The 18,768-nt window shown below is 41.0% G+C and overlaps 1 protein-coding gene across 5 annotated transcripts in view; it reads left to right on the forward strand.

Annotated features, from left to right (window-relative positions):
• The first annotated feature begins 1,101 nt into the window (after nt 1-1,101).
• Nucleotides 1,102-18,768, forward strand: part of BCAS1 (brain enriched myelin associated protein 1) — a 112,219-nt gene continuing 94,552 nt past the window's right edge. Inside the window, exon 1 of one of the 5 annotated variants that reach the window (XM_059733134.1) lies at nt 1,102-1,145. In XM_059733134.1, coding sequence (XP_059589117.1) covers nt 1,139-1,145 — 7 coding nt within the window. In that variant the 5' untranslated portion in view covers nt 1,102-1,138. The remainder of the gene's footprint in view (nt 1,146-18,768) is intronic. The other 4 variants (XM_059733135.1, XM_059733137.1, XM_059733136.1 and 1 more) reach the window with 4 other exon arrangements.

Below are 18,768 nucleotides of genomic sequence, written 5' to 3' on the forward strand. Positions count from 1 at the left end.
GCTGTGTTTTCTTTGACAAGGCTGCAGAGGAAGGTTTTTAGAAGGTACTACCTGATGTGTGCTAAAAATACATGTTCTAAAAACCTTAAGTGAAAACCAGGAAGTGTTGCTTTTAACATGCACTAAACTAGGTGATTTTTTAAGCCCCAGGGCTGTGAATGTGTTAGTAGAAATATGTTAGCTAACACCTGTTAACAACTTACCTTTAAATAGCAGTTGAGATAAATCCACTTTTCCAATCTCTTGAGTTTCATGATCAAGGAGACGAGAACAGGAACCTCTCGCCCCAATCAGCTGTTCTGATCCTGCAGGGAGGCTGTTCTAATCTCTACAGGAAAGCTAGACTAGGACTAGGCCAGCCACAACTCAGGAAGCCATCGAGGTCACCTGAAACAGCCTTTGCTCCGTGCTGTACCCCCTACAATAGTTTTGAGCCACGTGAGGGTTTAACTGGCAAGAGAATGTGGCTTATAGTATAAAAAACTATATAAGTTACTTATTAGTCGTGTGTAAAATAGGAATCTAGCTGAGTCCTCTTCTTTGTGAAACTATTTTTAGATACAAAAAGATAATTTATGTGGCATGTCTATTCATTTCTTGGCTTTTCCAAGGGAGTGCCAACAAAGGTGAGAACTTGATATGGATATCTATCCAATGGGACCTAGGCTGAAACGGCTTGTTTCATGTTGGCAACTGAAAAGTTACCCTATGACTTCCAATGGCTTGATCAAAACTAAATTCCAGCTAGCTAAAGAGACCTGTAAAAATGTATACCCTGTCCCATTGCCCTGCTATCTAAGCCTTCAGAAACTCTCTCTCTACAGTCATCCCTTTCTATTTATATGTCATTTGCTCCTAGTCTTAGTTAGTGTCTTGTCTTGTTCTCAGTTCAACAAAAACAGAGTTCCTCTCTCGTCTCATCTTTGTGCCTGGTTAGTGGTGATCCCAATGCTTCAGGTATAAACATACCAGTAAGCCAAAAGTCTTACACCCATAAATTGTTTTTGCATTTTCAGTTCCTCTATCCATTGCCCTTTTTATTTACACAGTGCCTTGCCTTCTAAGCTCCGAATGATTGAAGTAATGAAAAGCACCAAGTGCTGATACCGGGGTGAAAAGTCCATCTAGGATTTACGAGATGCAAGGTGGGTTTTTTGTGACATCTTTTGTTGGACTAACTGTATAGTTGGGAGGGATGTTGGAAAGCTTTTGGAAACAATGCACCCTTCTTCAGGTCTGAGAATGTAGCAGCCACAGTATAAGTAAAAAAAACAGGGGGGAAAAAGCAATGGTTTGTGTTTAACTTCATGGAAATACAAGCAGTCACTTAAGGAATGGAGGATTGCTCTGAAGTAAGATTCACTCCAATTTTCTCTGGGGTTCTGCGACCAAAGTGCTAGTAGGAAACTGGTTTCCTTTTAGTTGTGATAATTGGTATCATCTTCTTACAGCAAGCTGATAGCATTACCAGGATTAAACTGCATGGTGCTTAGAGAGTAAATTATAGGTATAGCACAGAAAAAAATTATAGGTATATCAGGCATACTTCATTTGCATATGAGTAAGCGTACAGTCATAATACTTCATAATCTTTGATCTACACCAAAACAATTTCTTTCACATCCTTTCTCTCTTGTTAATTCTGGCTGAGGATGGAAAACACCCATCAATTTTCTCTTCGAAACACACCCTGTATTCAAGATCTTTTACCTGAAGAACTTCTAGGCCAGCCAACTTAAATATAACCCATTGTGTCACACAGGTAGCACACAGAAGCCTAAAACTAGCTGAACTAGTTACAGAAGGTTTCTTCTATCCATGTGGCACAGATCTGTCTTGGCATCTCAATTTCACCTGCCTCCAGTATAGGGGGTATAACTGGAAGAAAGAAGATGTGGCCAGAATAGCACTGTGCTCTGGCTCCCACTACAGCCATAGGGAACCAAGTAAAGTATAGAGCAGCCCAAATGAGAGTGAGCATCCAGGTGGACAGTCTGGCTGATCAAGGAGAATGGTGCCAGAAGACGATCTGAGACATGATGGCATTATTTCCAAATGGATATCTTAGTTTCTGACCAAGCTATTATGCTTGGTCCCGTGTTTTCCTATAAGAAAATAAAACTGTATAGAAAATTCACTATTCTAAAAAAAAAAGTTAGCCAAAACTCAGTTTTCTAACAATAACAAATTAGCTGTATTCTCTAGACAAAAAGACCCAAGTGTTCTTTTTATGTATATATATAATCCAGTAAGCAGCTAAATGACATCTGTATCTTTTGTCCCTTTATCTTATGGTAATAATATTTCTGGGAGGTCAGATACTAGAGTTTTGTTGAAATTGGCCCTAAACCATGATTAATGCAAGCATTCAGGTTAAGTGCTCAATTAGAAGGTCAAATTGTCCAAACCAAAAACTAAAGTGTCAGGCAATGATTGCCCACTGGACTCTGTCACCTGAAAAGTTCATTGCACAGTAACCTAGTTTAAATATTACACAAACAAGTGGTACGTCTGGTCCTTGATCCTAGGAAACAAATGGCTATAAATAACTCTTAGAAGACTAAGTCAAGAAGATACAAATATTCTAAACTGTATTAATAGACAATGGGAGAACACATTATCTTAGTATAATGTTAGTATATTGAAGGCACTCTCGGTATTTCCAGCCAAGATATGGCTGGAAAAATTCAGCCCCTGCCTGGAGTGTGGTCTAATAAATTACTATCTCTCTCACATATAAAGAGGAGTTGACTATCTTTAGGCTATTACTAATGTTTGCTGAAGAAGTCACCCTGTGACTTGAGGTATTACTGGTTAACCTCCAGGTCATTTTAGCCTCAGTGCCAACAGCGCCCACACATTATCTGCCTGTAAAGTACTCCTTGTGATTCATCCTTATATCCTTAACCTTAGGCAGAAACCAACCCATCACTCATAACAACTCTGTCCAAACAGGGCAGTAGCAGAGAGTCTTCCACCACGATCTTTCATGAGTGTGAATCCTTGCTATGGTCACTTTGGGCTTTTTTTTCCCGCAAATTTACTTTCTTAATAGCAAATCCACAATTTTAAAAGTATTAAATGATCTCCAACAGTAGCATTCAGCATCCGGTCTGCATGTTTGAGAAAACTCTTCTGTGACCTTACTTACAAAAATGAGAGGGAATATTATTTTAGGTATTCTATAAAATATGTATTTCTCCAGTCACACTCATGTTACTTCCTGCCAGCATGGGTCTGAATATCGATCTTACGGACACGTCTTTGTGTGCCAGATGTGCAGTTTAATTATATTATGATTATTTCTGATGGCTCTGCTTCACACGCATCAAAGGCCTCTCCATACTTACTGAAGTTTATGAAGGGGTTGTTGTAGCCATGATGGTCCAGGAAATTTGCCAAAAGCTTTTTTGGTGATATCTTTTATTGGAGCAGCTGTATAGTTGGGAGAAATTTGAGGAAAAGCTTTCAGGCACAAAGTGCCCTTCTTCAGGGCTGAGACAAAGGGCTTCTCTAACATTTCTTCCAAATACCAGTTGGTCCAGCAAAAGATATCTCCAAAAAAACCTTGCTTCTCACATGAAGCTCATGAAATGTTTTCCATTAGCTACAAAGAAGTTTGAAACGGGCCCAATATAATTCCATGGTTTGCACTCGGTGACATGGACATTGTCAGTGTCATGGTGTACAGACCCCACTCTCTTCACTCATTACATACCCCCTCCCTCTGGCTGCAGTCACACTTTAACTAGCAAATATGTTAACCCCCATGTCCTCTTTAAACCCAATGCACTATCAAGAGCAGGGAGGCCACAGATTAGACTTTTCAGGGAGATGCAGTGTTTTCTGATAAGCGATATCTAATTATTGTTCATATCTCAAAAAGCCACTAATGGCAATCGAAAACATATCATGGAATCAATGCTGCTCTTATGTCTTGAAGAATCATTTTTGCACTCTGAACATACACTATCTAAATGCAACCAGAAGAAGTTTGTGCGAGTCATCTGTTGGATCTGCTATGACACTTCAGTGAGTTAATGCTGACATATGAGCCATATTAAATAAGTAACCTTGGCTGAGAACTCCAACATGCACTCTGCAACCCTAGAGAACAAACTTAACAGCACAAAACTTTATTAAAAAAATGCTTATTCCAGGATAAGATTTGTTAAAAGAGTAACCTTTCTGGGGCACAAAACCACAGCAAGGTAGCTGCGAGAATCAGGGCCTAAATGTATATACTGTAGTAAAATCAAACGTTTAACAAAATATATTATAGGGAGCACTTCATTTACCACTATGTCTGCAGTGGAACAGGGAAGCTGCTCGATAGCACGTTACAAATTTAGAACAAAAAAATGACAAGAACTGAGTCCAACAGAAACATAGGGGGAATTTAGGTTCCTGGATTTTTTACTTGACTTTTATTTTAGAATAGAGTCATCACACTGCAGTGAGCACTGATATTCCTGGGGTCTGCCCTGTCTGTGTGTGGTCTGATCAGCAATTTTAGTCTCTCAAACATGTTCTCTCTAAGAACACGTTTCCCTTCCTACTGTGGAGAGACATGAATTAATTTTTGGCCTGAAGGAAAGCATGCCTCTTGCTGACTTGCAAAACCATTCCTTGTTGTATCCTGAGGCTGGTGCAAATGGGGAAATTACCACACAGTAAGGCAGAGTGTGCATTCAGAGAGCAGTGTTCATCCGTGTTAATTTTCTGTTCATTTAACGCATACTAAGTGCAAAGCAGCTAGCTGATCTCTTAAGTAGGCTTATAAGCTACCTCACACAACGGTACATGTAGAGTGCTTACAGACATTCAGGGCCCTGCTCTAACTCATGGTGCTCTACATAAAGCACCATGAGTTAGAGCATGCACCCCACCCCCCGTGCCCCCATCCTAACAGCCTCGGGCAGAGGGAGTCTACCTGCACTGGCCCTGGCCAGCAGGTGGGGTGGAGGGTGCCAGCCCTGCCACCCCCCCCCCAACCTCAGCATGGGTGGGAAGGGGAAGAGGAGGAAGCAAGCACAGAGCTGCTGGCTGCTTTTGAAAAGCCAGAGTTGGGAGGGGAAGGTGAGGTGGAACAGAGCCCCCTAACCTCCTTCCCCCTTCTCCCCAGCTACCCAGCTAGGATATTGGGGGGAGCCAGGCTTGACCCGCAAGGTGAGGGGGGGCTCCATTCCCCCACCCCTTGCCTGGGCCTCTCGACAGCAGCAGCACAGAGCTGCCGGCTGCTTTTGAATGGCCAGAGCTGATGGTGGGCAGGATGGAGCAGAGCTCCCTCGCCTTGCAGGCCCAGCCCATCTCCCCTCAATACCCGAGTCGATATAGCTAGGGGGGGCACCGTGATGTGTGGGGGCTCCATTCCACCTCTCCCCCCAGCTCTGGCCATTCAAAAGCAGCTGGCAGCCCTGTGCTGGATGATTCCTCCTCACTCCCCTGCTGACAGCCCCCGGGATGGGGATGGGGATGGGGATGGGGACAGGGATGGGCTGGTGTCGCTGCTATGAGCACCAGCCCAACCCCATCCCCCTACAAAAAAATTAACCCTGGAGAGAACAGAAGTTCCCTAAGGTGCTCTGCTTTAGAGCCCCTTCATCTAATATTTCATTTTTCCAGGATTCATTTTGCGTGTGATCAGCCATTTTAAAAGTGCTCTGCAGCTGTACATGTGTGTTAAGTCACAGCTGCCGAGCACACTCAGGGGCCAGATCATGCAAAAAATGTCACTTGTGCAAGCACCCTTAGTGCTCATGAAGAGCATTTCTATGCAAAGTAACTACTGGACTGTAAACAGACACCCTGGCTTACTGCAGAGTACCTTCTCCGTGCGAGCAAGCATTTGAGCATTTCTTTGTCAGTTATAGGCATCCCATTTTAGTACTGACCCAGCTTGACCCTACTTCCTTTGTAAACTCTGACAGGGTGGCAAATCAGAAAGATTAGACCGCCAGCCATTATTCAGCAAATCAGCTCCCAGGGCAGACTGCAATAGAAAATGCAATTGAAAGCTGACCCAAAAAAGAGAAATTCTGTTAAATGAACTGTGCTGTATGAAGTTGCATTGAAAACATGAATTAAAAGAATACTCAGGTTCCAAAGTCAAACAGTCAAAAAGTTATGAAATGCCAGAATTAAAGCTGTCTCAGGATCAGATAAATCTCCCCCTCCCCCCCCCCCATATAACCCCTGCCCTATAAACCAAAATTGGGTGTTTTCAAGGGAAAAACAAAAGGCACATCCCTGGTATGAGGATGACTCCTCTGCTGGTTGTCAAGACCTTGCACTGAATCATGCAGGTACTAGATCTTCTACATGGAACAGCTAAAAGAGCTTTTTAGCGTGGGCCAAACAATGTATTTCCCTTAAACTCATGCTGGATATAGCTGATCCATTTATCTTGAACTTTTCCAAACTGAGGCAGGCACTTGGCATGAAAAAATTCAATCTGAATGGTTAGAGTTTGATAAAGTTATAAGCAGCTGTAAGCAGGGCCTTATAATAGCCACATTTAACTACAGACATTACCATCTCTGCTACCCAAAATTATAATGTGTAGTAAGTGAAAGCTTATTAAAAGGCTATATCCTTTTCCCAAATTTATCATCCATTAGCATTGGTTAGAGTACATATTTAGGAACCTGTTTTCTTCAGTTTAGGTTTCTTGAACAAACATGCTGTGAACATAGTTGCAGGTTGGCTCTCCACTGACATTAAGGCTATAAGTCTCAAGAGGACAATTAACCTTGACTTTGGCCTGAGTTCTGGGGAACCACCTAATATGTTTCTGAGGTGGTCATATTTGGTCTGCCAGTACTTGCATATTATTTTGATATAGCTTCATTTTTTTGTAACAAAGACATAACACTCAAGGGCTATGATTTACTACTTGGCCTCCAAACAGCAAGCCTAGTGTGAAGCTGGGCTATGTAACTTCACGTGAAATGAAACCAATCATTTTATTCATTTCTAAAACTATGCAACTATCTCATGCCTCTCTTTAACCTAAATCCTGTATATGCAATGTATATGCACAGAATATTTTTCCAACTTTTCCATATTAACTTCAATAATCATTCACTGCTATGTATATTAACTCAGCATCTAGAGAGCCGGCACAAGGAAGCAGCAAGTAAGTATTGCATTTACTCCAGTGAGTACATCCCACCTTTTATCTCTGACCTCCCATTTGCTTAAAATGTCCTTTGTGTAGAAAAATCTCAAGCCCGGCTTATAGCAACCTATGCTAATACGTCAGTGGGGAGAAACAGCCCTCTTATTTCCAAACTTCAGCCACAGTCATTATAGGTTACACACTTTCAGTTCTTCTGTTTAACATAAAACAGTTAATAAAACATGCTGGAAATAAACTTAAGGTAGCAGTGTGCACAATTTTGGCATGAAGCTGCCTTCAGGCAAAAAACAAAAAAAACAATGCACAGTGTTTAACAAGGTGACTCTTTCCATAGCTGGAAAACAAATATCAGAAATGTCACTTCCAGTTTGATTTACTATTTGTTTCCCATGTTCTAACTATACCCCTGCTCCACACACATACTTTATTTTGCAGCATAGACAGAATAGTTAAAACCAAATGAGCGAACAGCTAGAAAACTCCATCCCAAGTGGGTTGAAATAGTCTAAAAAACCTATTCAGGCACCAGTTACAGGGAACAGGATAGCATCAGGTAGTGTCCCATTTCCACTCATGGAATCATCCAGAAACCTAAAAATAAGGCTGATTACTTAATCCAGGTTGTCACTGGTGAGGAAAGGACAAATATTTTTGTAGAAAGGCAAGGGCTTGCTGGAGAGGAACATCAGAAATGTTGTCCGGAGCCCCAGATTCTTGCTGGCCTTCAGGGTTCATTACAAATCTGAGTTGCATTAACCCAGTTTTAGGTGAGAATATGTCAGGTACCAAATGAATGTGAGAACAAGTTTCAAGGGGCTCCCAGCCAAATTTCAGGTGTTTTAAATCATATTTTTAAAACATCTATGACTGAATTTTTAAAACATCTATGACTGAAGCAACCGTGGCACTAAATCTGAAGCCAGCAAATGGCTGATGTTTCCAGGTAGAACATTTTGCAAGACTCTGGATTTTAAATGCTTTCAGAAAGAAATTAGCTGTTTTGGTTGAGTCTCACTTGAAGTTTTGAGTTCTTTCAAGTCTGAAATTCATAACTCAAAATCAAACATACACAGGTCAGCATACTGGACACCTGGAAATCAAAACAAGTAAGTGTTGATGGGCACTATTCCAAAGTGATTCCTTCCCTGGGCCAATTTTAGCAAGGAAATCCACATGTGCAGATCAAAGTCCATTTATTGCACTACTTGTTATTTAACAGAATTCCCATTACTAGAACTATGCAAATACTGAAAAGACAAGCCAATGGCATTTTTCTGTTGGAAATTATGCTATGAATCTGATGGAAATCGTATGAAAGCAAAGTTGAAATATGAATATGTTTCTTTTCCCATCAATATCTAAACTATTGTCCTAGCTCATGGTCACCAACACTGCTGTCTGAATTATTTTAATGATGTACATATAGGACATCAGAATTACTGTAGTTGTTAGATATGTGGTCTGTCTGGTCCAGTATGCTGTCTTGGAAAGTGGTTGGCTTTAGATGCTGCAGTGGAAGTGTCAGAATTGGACACAGAACTAGTCATAGAATTAGACATAGAACATAGAATCAGGCAGACAGAAAATAGTCTGTGCCCCCACTGGGTATTTCCCCTGTTAGAGAATATTTTAAATCCCGAAGCATGATATTTAATATCCCTTGTAAACTACATTCATACTGGGTGCATCTACACGTGCACATTTACTGTACAGCAACCAAAATTACTGAACAGCATGGGCGTGTGTCTACACATGCACGCCCATACTGCGCAATAAATATGGTGACTGATGCTGACTTGAGCATACATTTCATGCCTGGATCATGCAGGTATCAAATATACGCCCAATTAGTTACTGCACAGTAACGGTGTGTGTGTGGAATGACTTGGGACTAACTTTAGTCCCAAATTAGTTCTAATTTGAGTCCCAGATCAGTCCACACATAGCATTAATGCGCTTTAATGCCTGCATGTGTAGACACCAGCCTAATCCTGCTTACTGAGCAGTAAATTTAAGCTGGTGTAAATGCATGTGTAGACACACCCATTGACTATTGTTACTCTGGATTACTCTTGTCATCCATACCAGTAGCCATCCCTTTCAGGATCATAGTGAATTCTTGGCCACCAGAACTAAAAGCACAAGCTAGTACAATGTGAGTTAAAATTCCCAAGCTATGGCTGTAACACAGTCATTCTCTGCACACAGAGGGGACTCTTCCAGTCACAAGCATGTGGCAAAACACTTTATTGCGTGCAATACAGCCCAGATTCCACCTGCATCATCTATTGAAGCACTTTATCCTGTCTACATTTTTTCAACACATGGAGGACCTACAGTTGTTACTGTGCAGTCATTTAGTACCTGTTTTAGCAAGTACTAAATGACTACTCTGTAACTACTGGTACTGCACAGTCCCAGTGCCACACAGGTTGTTTCTGACCCTACCGTGCAGTAGCGGCAGCATCACAATTCATGCCCACCAACACTGCATCACTGTAGCGACAAGCTATGTCACCATAGCTTCTACAGCGACATAGAATGAAAATGAAAAATATGTTTTCATTCTGAGCTACTTTTTAAGTCTGAATTAAGATGAGCTACAAAATAAAAGGAAAAAGATGTAGTGCCTTTATAAGACTGTAAAATGCTGTATCCGCATCACCTCACAACTGTATCTGCCTTGCCAATTGACAGATTCCTTGGTTATTTATAGAGGCAGTACTGAGAAAAGAACTGTCTACACCTAAAGGATTGTTCTAATATCTTTAACACAAAGATTTCAAGGCACTATAACCATATTGTTGATAATAAGTCAACCATTTCCCCATCAAAAACCGACAAAAATTGCACTCAACTGATACTCAAGGCCAACTGGGATCTGGCTCCTGAAAATTGGGCTAGAATTATGCCATGACACCCAATTCTTGGTTGACCTTTGCAGAAACCACAACCATATTAGTGTAGGATATCATCGTATTTGGAGGGAAAAGCTGTGTTTCCTAAAACTGAACCTGAAAATGTGGGGTCAACTTATATTCATGGATGACTTACAATTGGAACAATATGGCAGTTAAAGTGCCACAGTAGCTGTGTGAGTGAGGGATGATTATTATAGCCAGTGTACATACCAGGGAAGCAAGAATCTCCGACTTGCTCAGTCTCACACATGGGGAGTCTGTGTTAGAGTCGGGAATGCCAAGAATACAGATTCTCAGTTACCTCTTCTCACCTCTAAATACTTCCCTTCCTTTAACACCATTGTTAAAGAGACTCTAGCATAACGGTTACCTTTTTTAAAGACTATGCTTATATCCAGTAACTTGTTATCAGTCAGCTACCATATCAATTTAGCCTTTTCCTTTTAATTTGAAAAATAAAGTCTGAAGTACCAGTGGTGGCCCAGGATAGAGCTTGGCCCACAGGAATTTTCCTCATTATTTATGATTCTTAGCCAAAGCTAAGAGATCCTTCTCCCTCCATCGATACGCCTCTCTCTTCCAGCTATCTGTCCCATTTATTTTGCAGGTAATCAGGCACCCATGTCCTGTATCTAGATCATTGAGTAGTAGCCAGTTAATAAAGGTGTTGCCAAATGAAAGACTTCCATTGATTCATTAGGGCATAAACCATAGGTATAAATAAATAAAAGAAATCTGTGGAACTGTTATCATAGAAATAGCCCTTCCAGTGAACTGACCTTTGCATTGCTGTACAGGATTTTCCCATCCCTCCAAATATTTGTTTTAGCATTTGTACTTCAGGGTGTGGATCCAACCAATTTGTAAATAGATGCATATGATCTGAGACTTGTAATCTTCAAGAACATTGGTGTAATAGGATTCAGTCCAAACAGCAAGCTATCTAGAGTAGGGCTACATACATTATTTTTTGTTAATTATTTATTGGTTGAAAATAGCAGTTTTGGGGCAACTGAAACAATTAAAAAACTTGGGATGAATTCTATCAGTTGTTTTGGCTGAAACAATGGGTAAAGTGTTTCAGAAAAGTCCAAATGTGGCACATGGTTCATCTCAAAATCATGTTTTCATTTTGAAAATTGGCAAAATTAAAATTCAAAAGATTTTGAAGTCCCCAACCTCAACTGTTTAGTTCCTGGTAAAACACAATATTTTGGTCAACCCTACTTTCCTTAACTAGGAGTGAACTTTTCCAATACCAAGAGCCTATTACTGGAAAGGACAGAGAAATCTGTCTCTGTTCAGAGATGGGAACATAGTTGGTTGAGACGCCCAGTGTTTGAGTTACTTGTCCATTGTCACACGGTGAGTCTGTGGCAGAGTTCGGAAATGAATCCAGGGTCGCCGCCCCACATTCCTATATCCGAACCAGTAATTTATGCGCTCCGGCGACATTCTGTATATATTCTGGTAACAGGGAATATGTCCTATTCCCCCAAAAATGGAGATGTAGGTGAATGACAAAATTAAGATGCACATCAGGATTTCAATTCTCAAGCCCCAAAGATTGGGCATGTTTTTGGTAATTATAGTTTGACCCATTTCAAAGTTCAAAGGTACCAGCAAAATTCAGACCTGATTCTGAGTTCTGATTCTGAACCTTTGCCAGGGTGAGACTACTTCCAAGTTAAGGTTTTGGTTCATTCCTGCTTCAAGCTGTTACTTTTGTTCCCAAATTCTGGCTTTGCTAACAGTGCGCTCTGAGAACTTAGCCAAAAAAAATCCCCCAACAACCAATGGTTCAAGGCTGCCATCTACTGACTATTTGCATGATAACAACAAGTCTGAATAGCTGCTATAATGTGATTGCTGGCCTTCCAAATAAAACATTGTTTTATTAACCTCTGTTAAATGTGAGGAGTGCTAGGAACCTAATCTATATGTTGTCTTTGTATTGTATAAGGTAATCCTCAAGCCCCTTTAGAGCACCTCCTATGATCAAAATTAGTTACTCTTTACAAACCCTGATTCTTGACCAAGTCTAAGTACTAATTGCTGTGCAAACACACAACACCCAGGGTTTACACTCTAATTATGGGACCAACATGAAAATGAGAGGTGGAGGAGTACAAGGTAGTAACGAGACAACAGATCTACAGGTAGCAGTGTACTGTCAAAGACAGGTGTCTTAGGCGTATCAGTCTCGATAAGTGGTTGGTAGAGACAAGAGAGTTAACAGTGTCATAGCTGCAGGCTCTCAGGGCAGGAATTGCTAGACTTGTGTTCACCTGAACTGATTGATCTTACTTAATATTTTAATTGGCTAGGCCCTCCTGGGAGCTGGGCAGCTAGTTTCCTCTATTCTGTAAGTCTCTTTTCTAGTAGAAAACCTATTTTTCTGGTTTGTTTTCTAGGAAGAACCTTTGGGGGAATTCTCTGGTGAAAGGAGTCCTTCGGGGGAAAGAGGTGGCTGTGTGTATATATATCTTCAGATCTCAGTTAGGGTGCAAAAAGTCTCCTTCCTATCATGATGAGGCAGTAGGAAATTAGGTTCTGGGTTTAATTTTGTTTGCTAACTTGTGTTATTCCCCAAATGGCTCTCACTCACCTTATGCGTCTCAGATTTCCTGAGGCAGCTGAAAGTTAAACTTATATTAAATAGAACTAACAGGAAAAGATGCTGAGAATAGCAGCAACTATACTACTCCCACTCCTGTAAATAGACCACAAAGAAACAGGTCAGAGGATGGTGGAATAATTTGCTGTAGAAATAACAAAATAAGATTCTCTCTTGGAAAAATTGTCTGCAATATAAAGACTCCATGGAAGGAAGAAAGCTGAGAAATGGTAATATTGAAAAATGATCAGGGTAATACTAAATAATAAATTAGTTGCTGCAGTGTGGTGACCGAAAAGTCTTTTAAACTATATATGGGGCTACATTTTCAAAGGTGTCTCATCACATAGTTGGGAGGTAACAGGAAGTCTTTTGTGACCACAACAGAAATCATGTATTCCAAATTAGGAGAGCCTGCAGTTGTCTAGAGGGTGACAAATAATTCAAGGATTGAGGGGAATTATTTGAAATAAAATAAAAATAAAATAGAAGTGCAATGGGATCTAGATAAAAGTTATCACATATTTGAGATTGACTGAGCTGTAAAATAGCTTGTGGTAGAAGCCATTCCCATGCTTGTCTGTTGGCCACTTAAATGTAGATAGCCTCAGTTTCCCTGTATATAAAAAGAGCTAGTGTTACCAACATCCTTTTAGAGGGCTTTGTGTTCTACTGATGAAAAGTGTTGCATAAAGGCTATTATAACTATTCTCATGATCATTGCTCCTGCACACCCCAAAGACCCTATCACAGCTGTGTTGGCATTGTACAAACAGAGGAGAAGAGGCACTCACTGCTTCTGGAAGCTTGGAACTGGACCCAAAAAGTGAATCATAAAAGGAAAGCGAAAGGTAACAAAACATGATTATAATAACGGTAGACCAGTGAGACTTACAGAAGGGAAAAAACCTGACATGTGCAACACTACGAAATGATTCAGTGCAGAAGAAGGATTCGAAGTTGGAACCTCCTGAGAGCTCACCCTTCAGACACTAGACAGACGAACCTGCCCGCTGAAAGAGGATGTTTATTTTCACGGGTCCATCACTAGACCACCGGTTTTCCACAGAAGTTAGCTGGTGGCTCCGTGATGGTGACATCAGATGCTGACGTCAATGGGGCTGGATTACATCCAAGAAGCTGACCATAGGAGCAGGGATTCAAAACTGGAAGGAAGGGGTTTGGAAAATAAGCCTGAGCACATTTAAAAAAAACGGAATTGAAAACAAATTACTTTTCTCTAAGCAAGTACCTGTAAAAAAGCTTTTTCCTCTGTGGGGGGGAAAAAAAGCTACTGCATGCTTATAAGCAATCAGATCTTTGCTTATCAATTAATGCTAGAAGCACTCCAGCTCAGTGCTTGTCATTTACATACAAGCTCATCTATTCATAGGGTGTTATGCTGTCCTAAGCTTAAACGTATTGATTCACTGACTTCCTGGAATAAAAATGTTTGCTGGCCCAGGCATTTAAGCCATTTCCAATTATTGCAAGTACTTATTGCTGAGAAAAGTCACGTTCCGTAGAGTCAATTCAGCCAAGAGTCTGGCTCTGGGTGGATCAGTTTGCACTGGTTAAACACCTGTTTCGTGCTTCCAACCTTTATGTGAGAGTTTATGGCAGTTTACAGAATATAGTGGCATGTCTTATTTTTAGACCAGCACAGCCAACGTGCTTAAAAGGAAGCAGCTGTGAGTGTAGTCATGTAGAAGTGTTTTGCTATAGCTTTAGGGGGTGGGGGGAGGTGAGGGGGGATGCTGTCAATACAGATGTTACACCTACTTGCTGGAGTTTTAAATTTGCCATAAAAATTCACACAGTGCTAAAATATTTGAGGCATCTGCTGCATCCCCTCTGTCCAGGCCCTTATTGCTGGCAATTGTAGGACAGGCTTTTTAGCCTTCAGGTTATTTCTATAATGCACTTGGTTTGGGGTTGTTCTTGTAGTACACCCTCTTGCTTCCTACCAATGCTAGTGCTGGCTCATAAGTCCAGTATTTTTAGTTCATCGCTTGACCCATATTGACTTACAGGTGCATTTCTAGTGGCCCTGCAACTGGGGATCTTTGAGAGCACGCTTCTTTCTAGACACCAGTGCAGAAGCCACAGTCACTTGGATCACACTTGTTTTCCTTTCTCAAAGTTAAATTCCTGGAAATGCATGCAGCACTGGGATCAGCACCGTACCTAGACTCCTGGCAATCATAGGTGAACTTTTAGTATTGGGCCCCCCTTTGCCAGAGGTAATGATAATAATTGGACAATGGGAAAAAAATCACCATTTTCAGGTCCCCTTTCTGTTCGGGCCCTGGGTGGCCACTTGGTTCACCCATGCCTGTGTCCAGCTCTGGCTGGGATCCTGTGTCAGGGTTGGACCTTTGGATCAGGAACCTGGACAGAACAGACACGAGCTCTCGGTTAGAAGAGACTCTTGTGTCTAATCTTTCTGAGCCAAATTGAAGTTATTCAGTCACTGCACAATGAACAACGACAATGTTCCAAATTACTAAAACACCATTGGAATCTGGGATGTTGGTGGTAGCTGTGTTGGTCTAAGGGCATAGGCAGACAAGTTTTTTTCAGTAGATGTGATGTCCTTTATTAGACCAACTAAACTGTTGGAAAAATTGTTCTTTACAAGCTTTTTGGCCATAGACACCCTTCCTCAGACATAAGGAGAGTCTGCTGGTGTTTGTGTACTCTCCTGGGTGGAATAGAAGCTTAAGCCAATGTGCAAAATGCAGGCCCGTGAAAATACAAATGCATGGTGGGGAAGATCAGAGGGGATAGGTGTTAATAGGTGTGAGACAGGTGAGGGAAAGTGGGGAATGTTGACTGGTGATAGGATGTAGCTGTTAACAGTAGAGAAGTTACCCAGGGTATCATATGTTATAATGTGCCATAAATCCAATGTCTATATTTAGTCCATGATTTTTTGTATCCAGTACATTTATGAAGTTAAGTTTGTAGGCTCATCTATGAAAGATAGTTTGTAAATTCCCTTTGAGGATTAGAACTGAGAGATTGGAGAGAAAGTGGCTGTTTTGTGAGAAATGTGCTCCTGCTGGTAATTGGGCATTTTTGTCTTTGATAGATTTTTGGTGTGCGTTCATTTTGGTATGCAGTTGTTGTTTGGCTTTTCCTGCATAATTTCTATCAGGGTATTTAGTGCAGTGGATGAGCTATATTACATATCTGGAGGTGCAGATGTAAGATCCAGGAATGGTGATGGTTCTGTTGTGGGGTGTAGTTATTGTGGGAGTGGTGGAGATCTGGTGGCAGGTTTTACGTTTCTTGTCCTGGCATGGTCTGGATCCATTCGGTGTGCTTTGGGCCATAGGAAATTTGCTTCTGGTGATGAGGTTGGCAAGGTTTGGTGCCTGCTTAAAGGTTAGGATGGGTGATTCTGAAAAGATCCCTTTAAGAATTGGGTCTTCTTCTAGTATGGGTTGCAATTGTTTGAGGATTTTCTGTATAGGTCCCAGGGAAGGATGGTATGTCATAACTAATGGGGTGCAATTCATGGGGATTTTCTTTTTGTATTGCAGCAATTCTTCACGTGGTATCCAGGTGTCTCTTTCAAAAGTGCGATCTCTCTCCCTGGAGGAGCATCCTTGTTGAGTGAAAGCCCATTTGAGAGTTGTGAGGTGATGATCATGAGTGTTGTCTTCAGTACAAATGGGGTGGTATCAGAGACCTTGGCTGTATATTACAGCTTCCTTGATGTGTTGAGGGTGATTGCTGGTTCTGTATAGATATGTATGTTGGTCCATGAGTTTCTTGTATATGGTGGCTTATATTTCACCATTTTGGATATTGATCATAGTATCTAAAAAGGAGATGCTGGTGCTGGAATAGTCAAGGGACAGTCTGATGGAGGGGCGATGATTATTGAATTTGTGATGGAAATCAGAGGCTGCAGGTTTTCAGTCCAAACGATGAACAAGTCTTTTATATATCTTCGGTATAGCATGGGTTTGATGGTGCAGTTCTTGAGGAATTCTTCTTCCAGGTGACCCATAAAAAATTGGCCTATTGTTGGGCCATTTTGCTGCCTATAGGTGCACCCAGGATCTTTGGGCAAGTGATAGTTATTGAAAATGAGGTTATGTGTGAGGATGAAATGTATAAATTCGATAATATCTTTGGGCTCCTACAGATATCCAGGGAGCCTGCTCCAAATCCAGTGAATCGGAGCAGAGCAGACTTGATTAATCGAGTCTGCTGGAGCACGGAAATTGATGTACTCTACCAGCCTTCTGCTGAAAAAATGGCAGCAGGGCACTTTGAACTAAAACACGTTTGATGAGCTTTATTCAAAGCACCCAATCACCATTTATCAGTGCAGGGACACTGATACACATGACACGTGGGCACTTAAATTAACACAGCTCACCAGCTAAAGTGCCTAGCACTGTGTCCCACAGCACATGTAAAAATGCTCTCTAGGTCTGTACTCTGAGTTGTAATCTTGCTCTTGTAGATATGTAAGGCAGGCTTGGATGCCATCTTGGTGTGGGATATTGGTATATAAGCTGGTAACATCCATGGTGGTTAGAAGGGTATGGCTGGAAAGTGGTCTATGTTTTCAAGTTTTCATAGGAAGTCTGCTGTGGCTTGCACAAAACTCGCCCTTTGGATGACAACAGGCTTTAGGATGGATCTGATGAAGCCTGATATCTCCTCAGTTAGGGTCCAATGATTGGATATTATAGGTCTGACTGGGTTCTCCTGTTGGTGGATTTTACAGAGCATGTAAAAAAAAGTCCCTGGGTTGGGTAGTGGGAGAATCGAGTTCTGTAATATTTCTTGAAGTTCATATAGAAGTGATTTGATGGTGGTTTTGAGGTATAAGGTGAAAAGCGGAATAGGATCTTCCTCTAGTTTCTCGTGGTAGGTGGTGTTGGCTGCTTTTATGTAGTCGACATGGTTAGCAATAACTATAGCTCCTCCTTGGCCTGTGGTTTTTAGTACTATTTGGTGATTAGATCTTAGAGATTCTGTGGCCCTTCTCTCTAAGAGGGAGAGGCTGTTATGGCGTTGTTTGCTGTTGATGGTTGATGTTTGCATTTCATCCACTGTGAGGTGTCCAATCTGATGGGTTTTTTGGATTTTTTTATGTTTATCTTTTCCACAATATTGTTCTAGAAAGAAGTGTTGTTGAAAGTGGCTTCATTTTGGTCATGGAAATATTCCTGGAGATGGAGGTGTTGGAAAAAATTCTTCTAGTTGTATATATTGTAGCATATTATTAGGGTATTTTGGGGGCAGAAATTAAGGCCTTTAGAGAGAGAGATTTTTTTGGCTTTGGTATGTGTGTGGAGAGATTGATAATATTTGAGGGCTGGCTGGTTCTCTCAGTTTCATCGAGTATGAGGTTGGAATGGTGTATAGTATTGGTGTTGTTTCTCCGATGGTTGTTTTGTGATTGGGAAAGTTGTTCTTGTAGTAATTGGTTCCAGTTCTTCTTTTTATGTTGGATGGATGTTGTAAAAAAATCTTTGGTAGTCTTTCTGCGTACGTGGTTGACATTGGAATCAGAAGAGTTGTAGAGCATGTGACAAAAGGTGTCTGAAAAACTGAAAAGACCTGGCCTTTAGTTCATCAGTGATTAAATAATAATTTCCCTTGCCCTTTGTCCACTGTACTTTATGTTGTTAGCTATTTAAAAGCAGGTTTTCTTTTTCTGTATATGTACAGTGCCCAGTGTAACTAGGAACCCCATTTTGGATAAGGCCTCTCTGTGCCACTATAATATAGGAAATATAAAGCATTTTTATTTTGAAATCGGAAAATTCAATCTGTATCTGACACATGCATCCCCGTATTAAGAGAGTAACTTTTTAGGAAGCCCTTGGTAAAAGGTTGCAGCACTCTGTGTCTCAAAGAGTCAGAAATGTTTTCTCCTCTTTTAGCGCAATAATGTCAATTTATAGGCAGCATTTGAGTGAAAGTTTCCCTTTACTTTTGCTACGATTCTTGGGTGTACCTAGTTGGTTTTGTGGGAGTGGAAGGGAAGTATGCTGTCCTGGGAATCAATAAAAAGAGGCTTTTCAGGTGAGTCATTACCAGCTTTAATATTGTCTAGT

Source organism: Alligator mississippiensis, chromosome 9, assembly GCF_030867095.1.
Source record: "Alligator mississippiensis isolate rAllMis1 chromosome 9, rAllMis1, whole genome shotgun sequence".
NCBI classification, from domain to species: domain Eukaryota; kingdom Metazoa; phylum Chordata; order Crocodylia; family Alligatoridae; genus Alligator; species Alligator mississippiensis.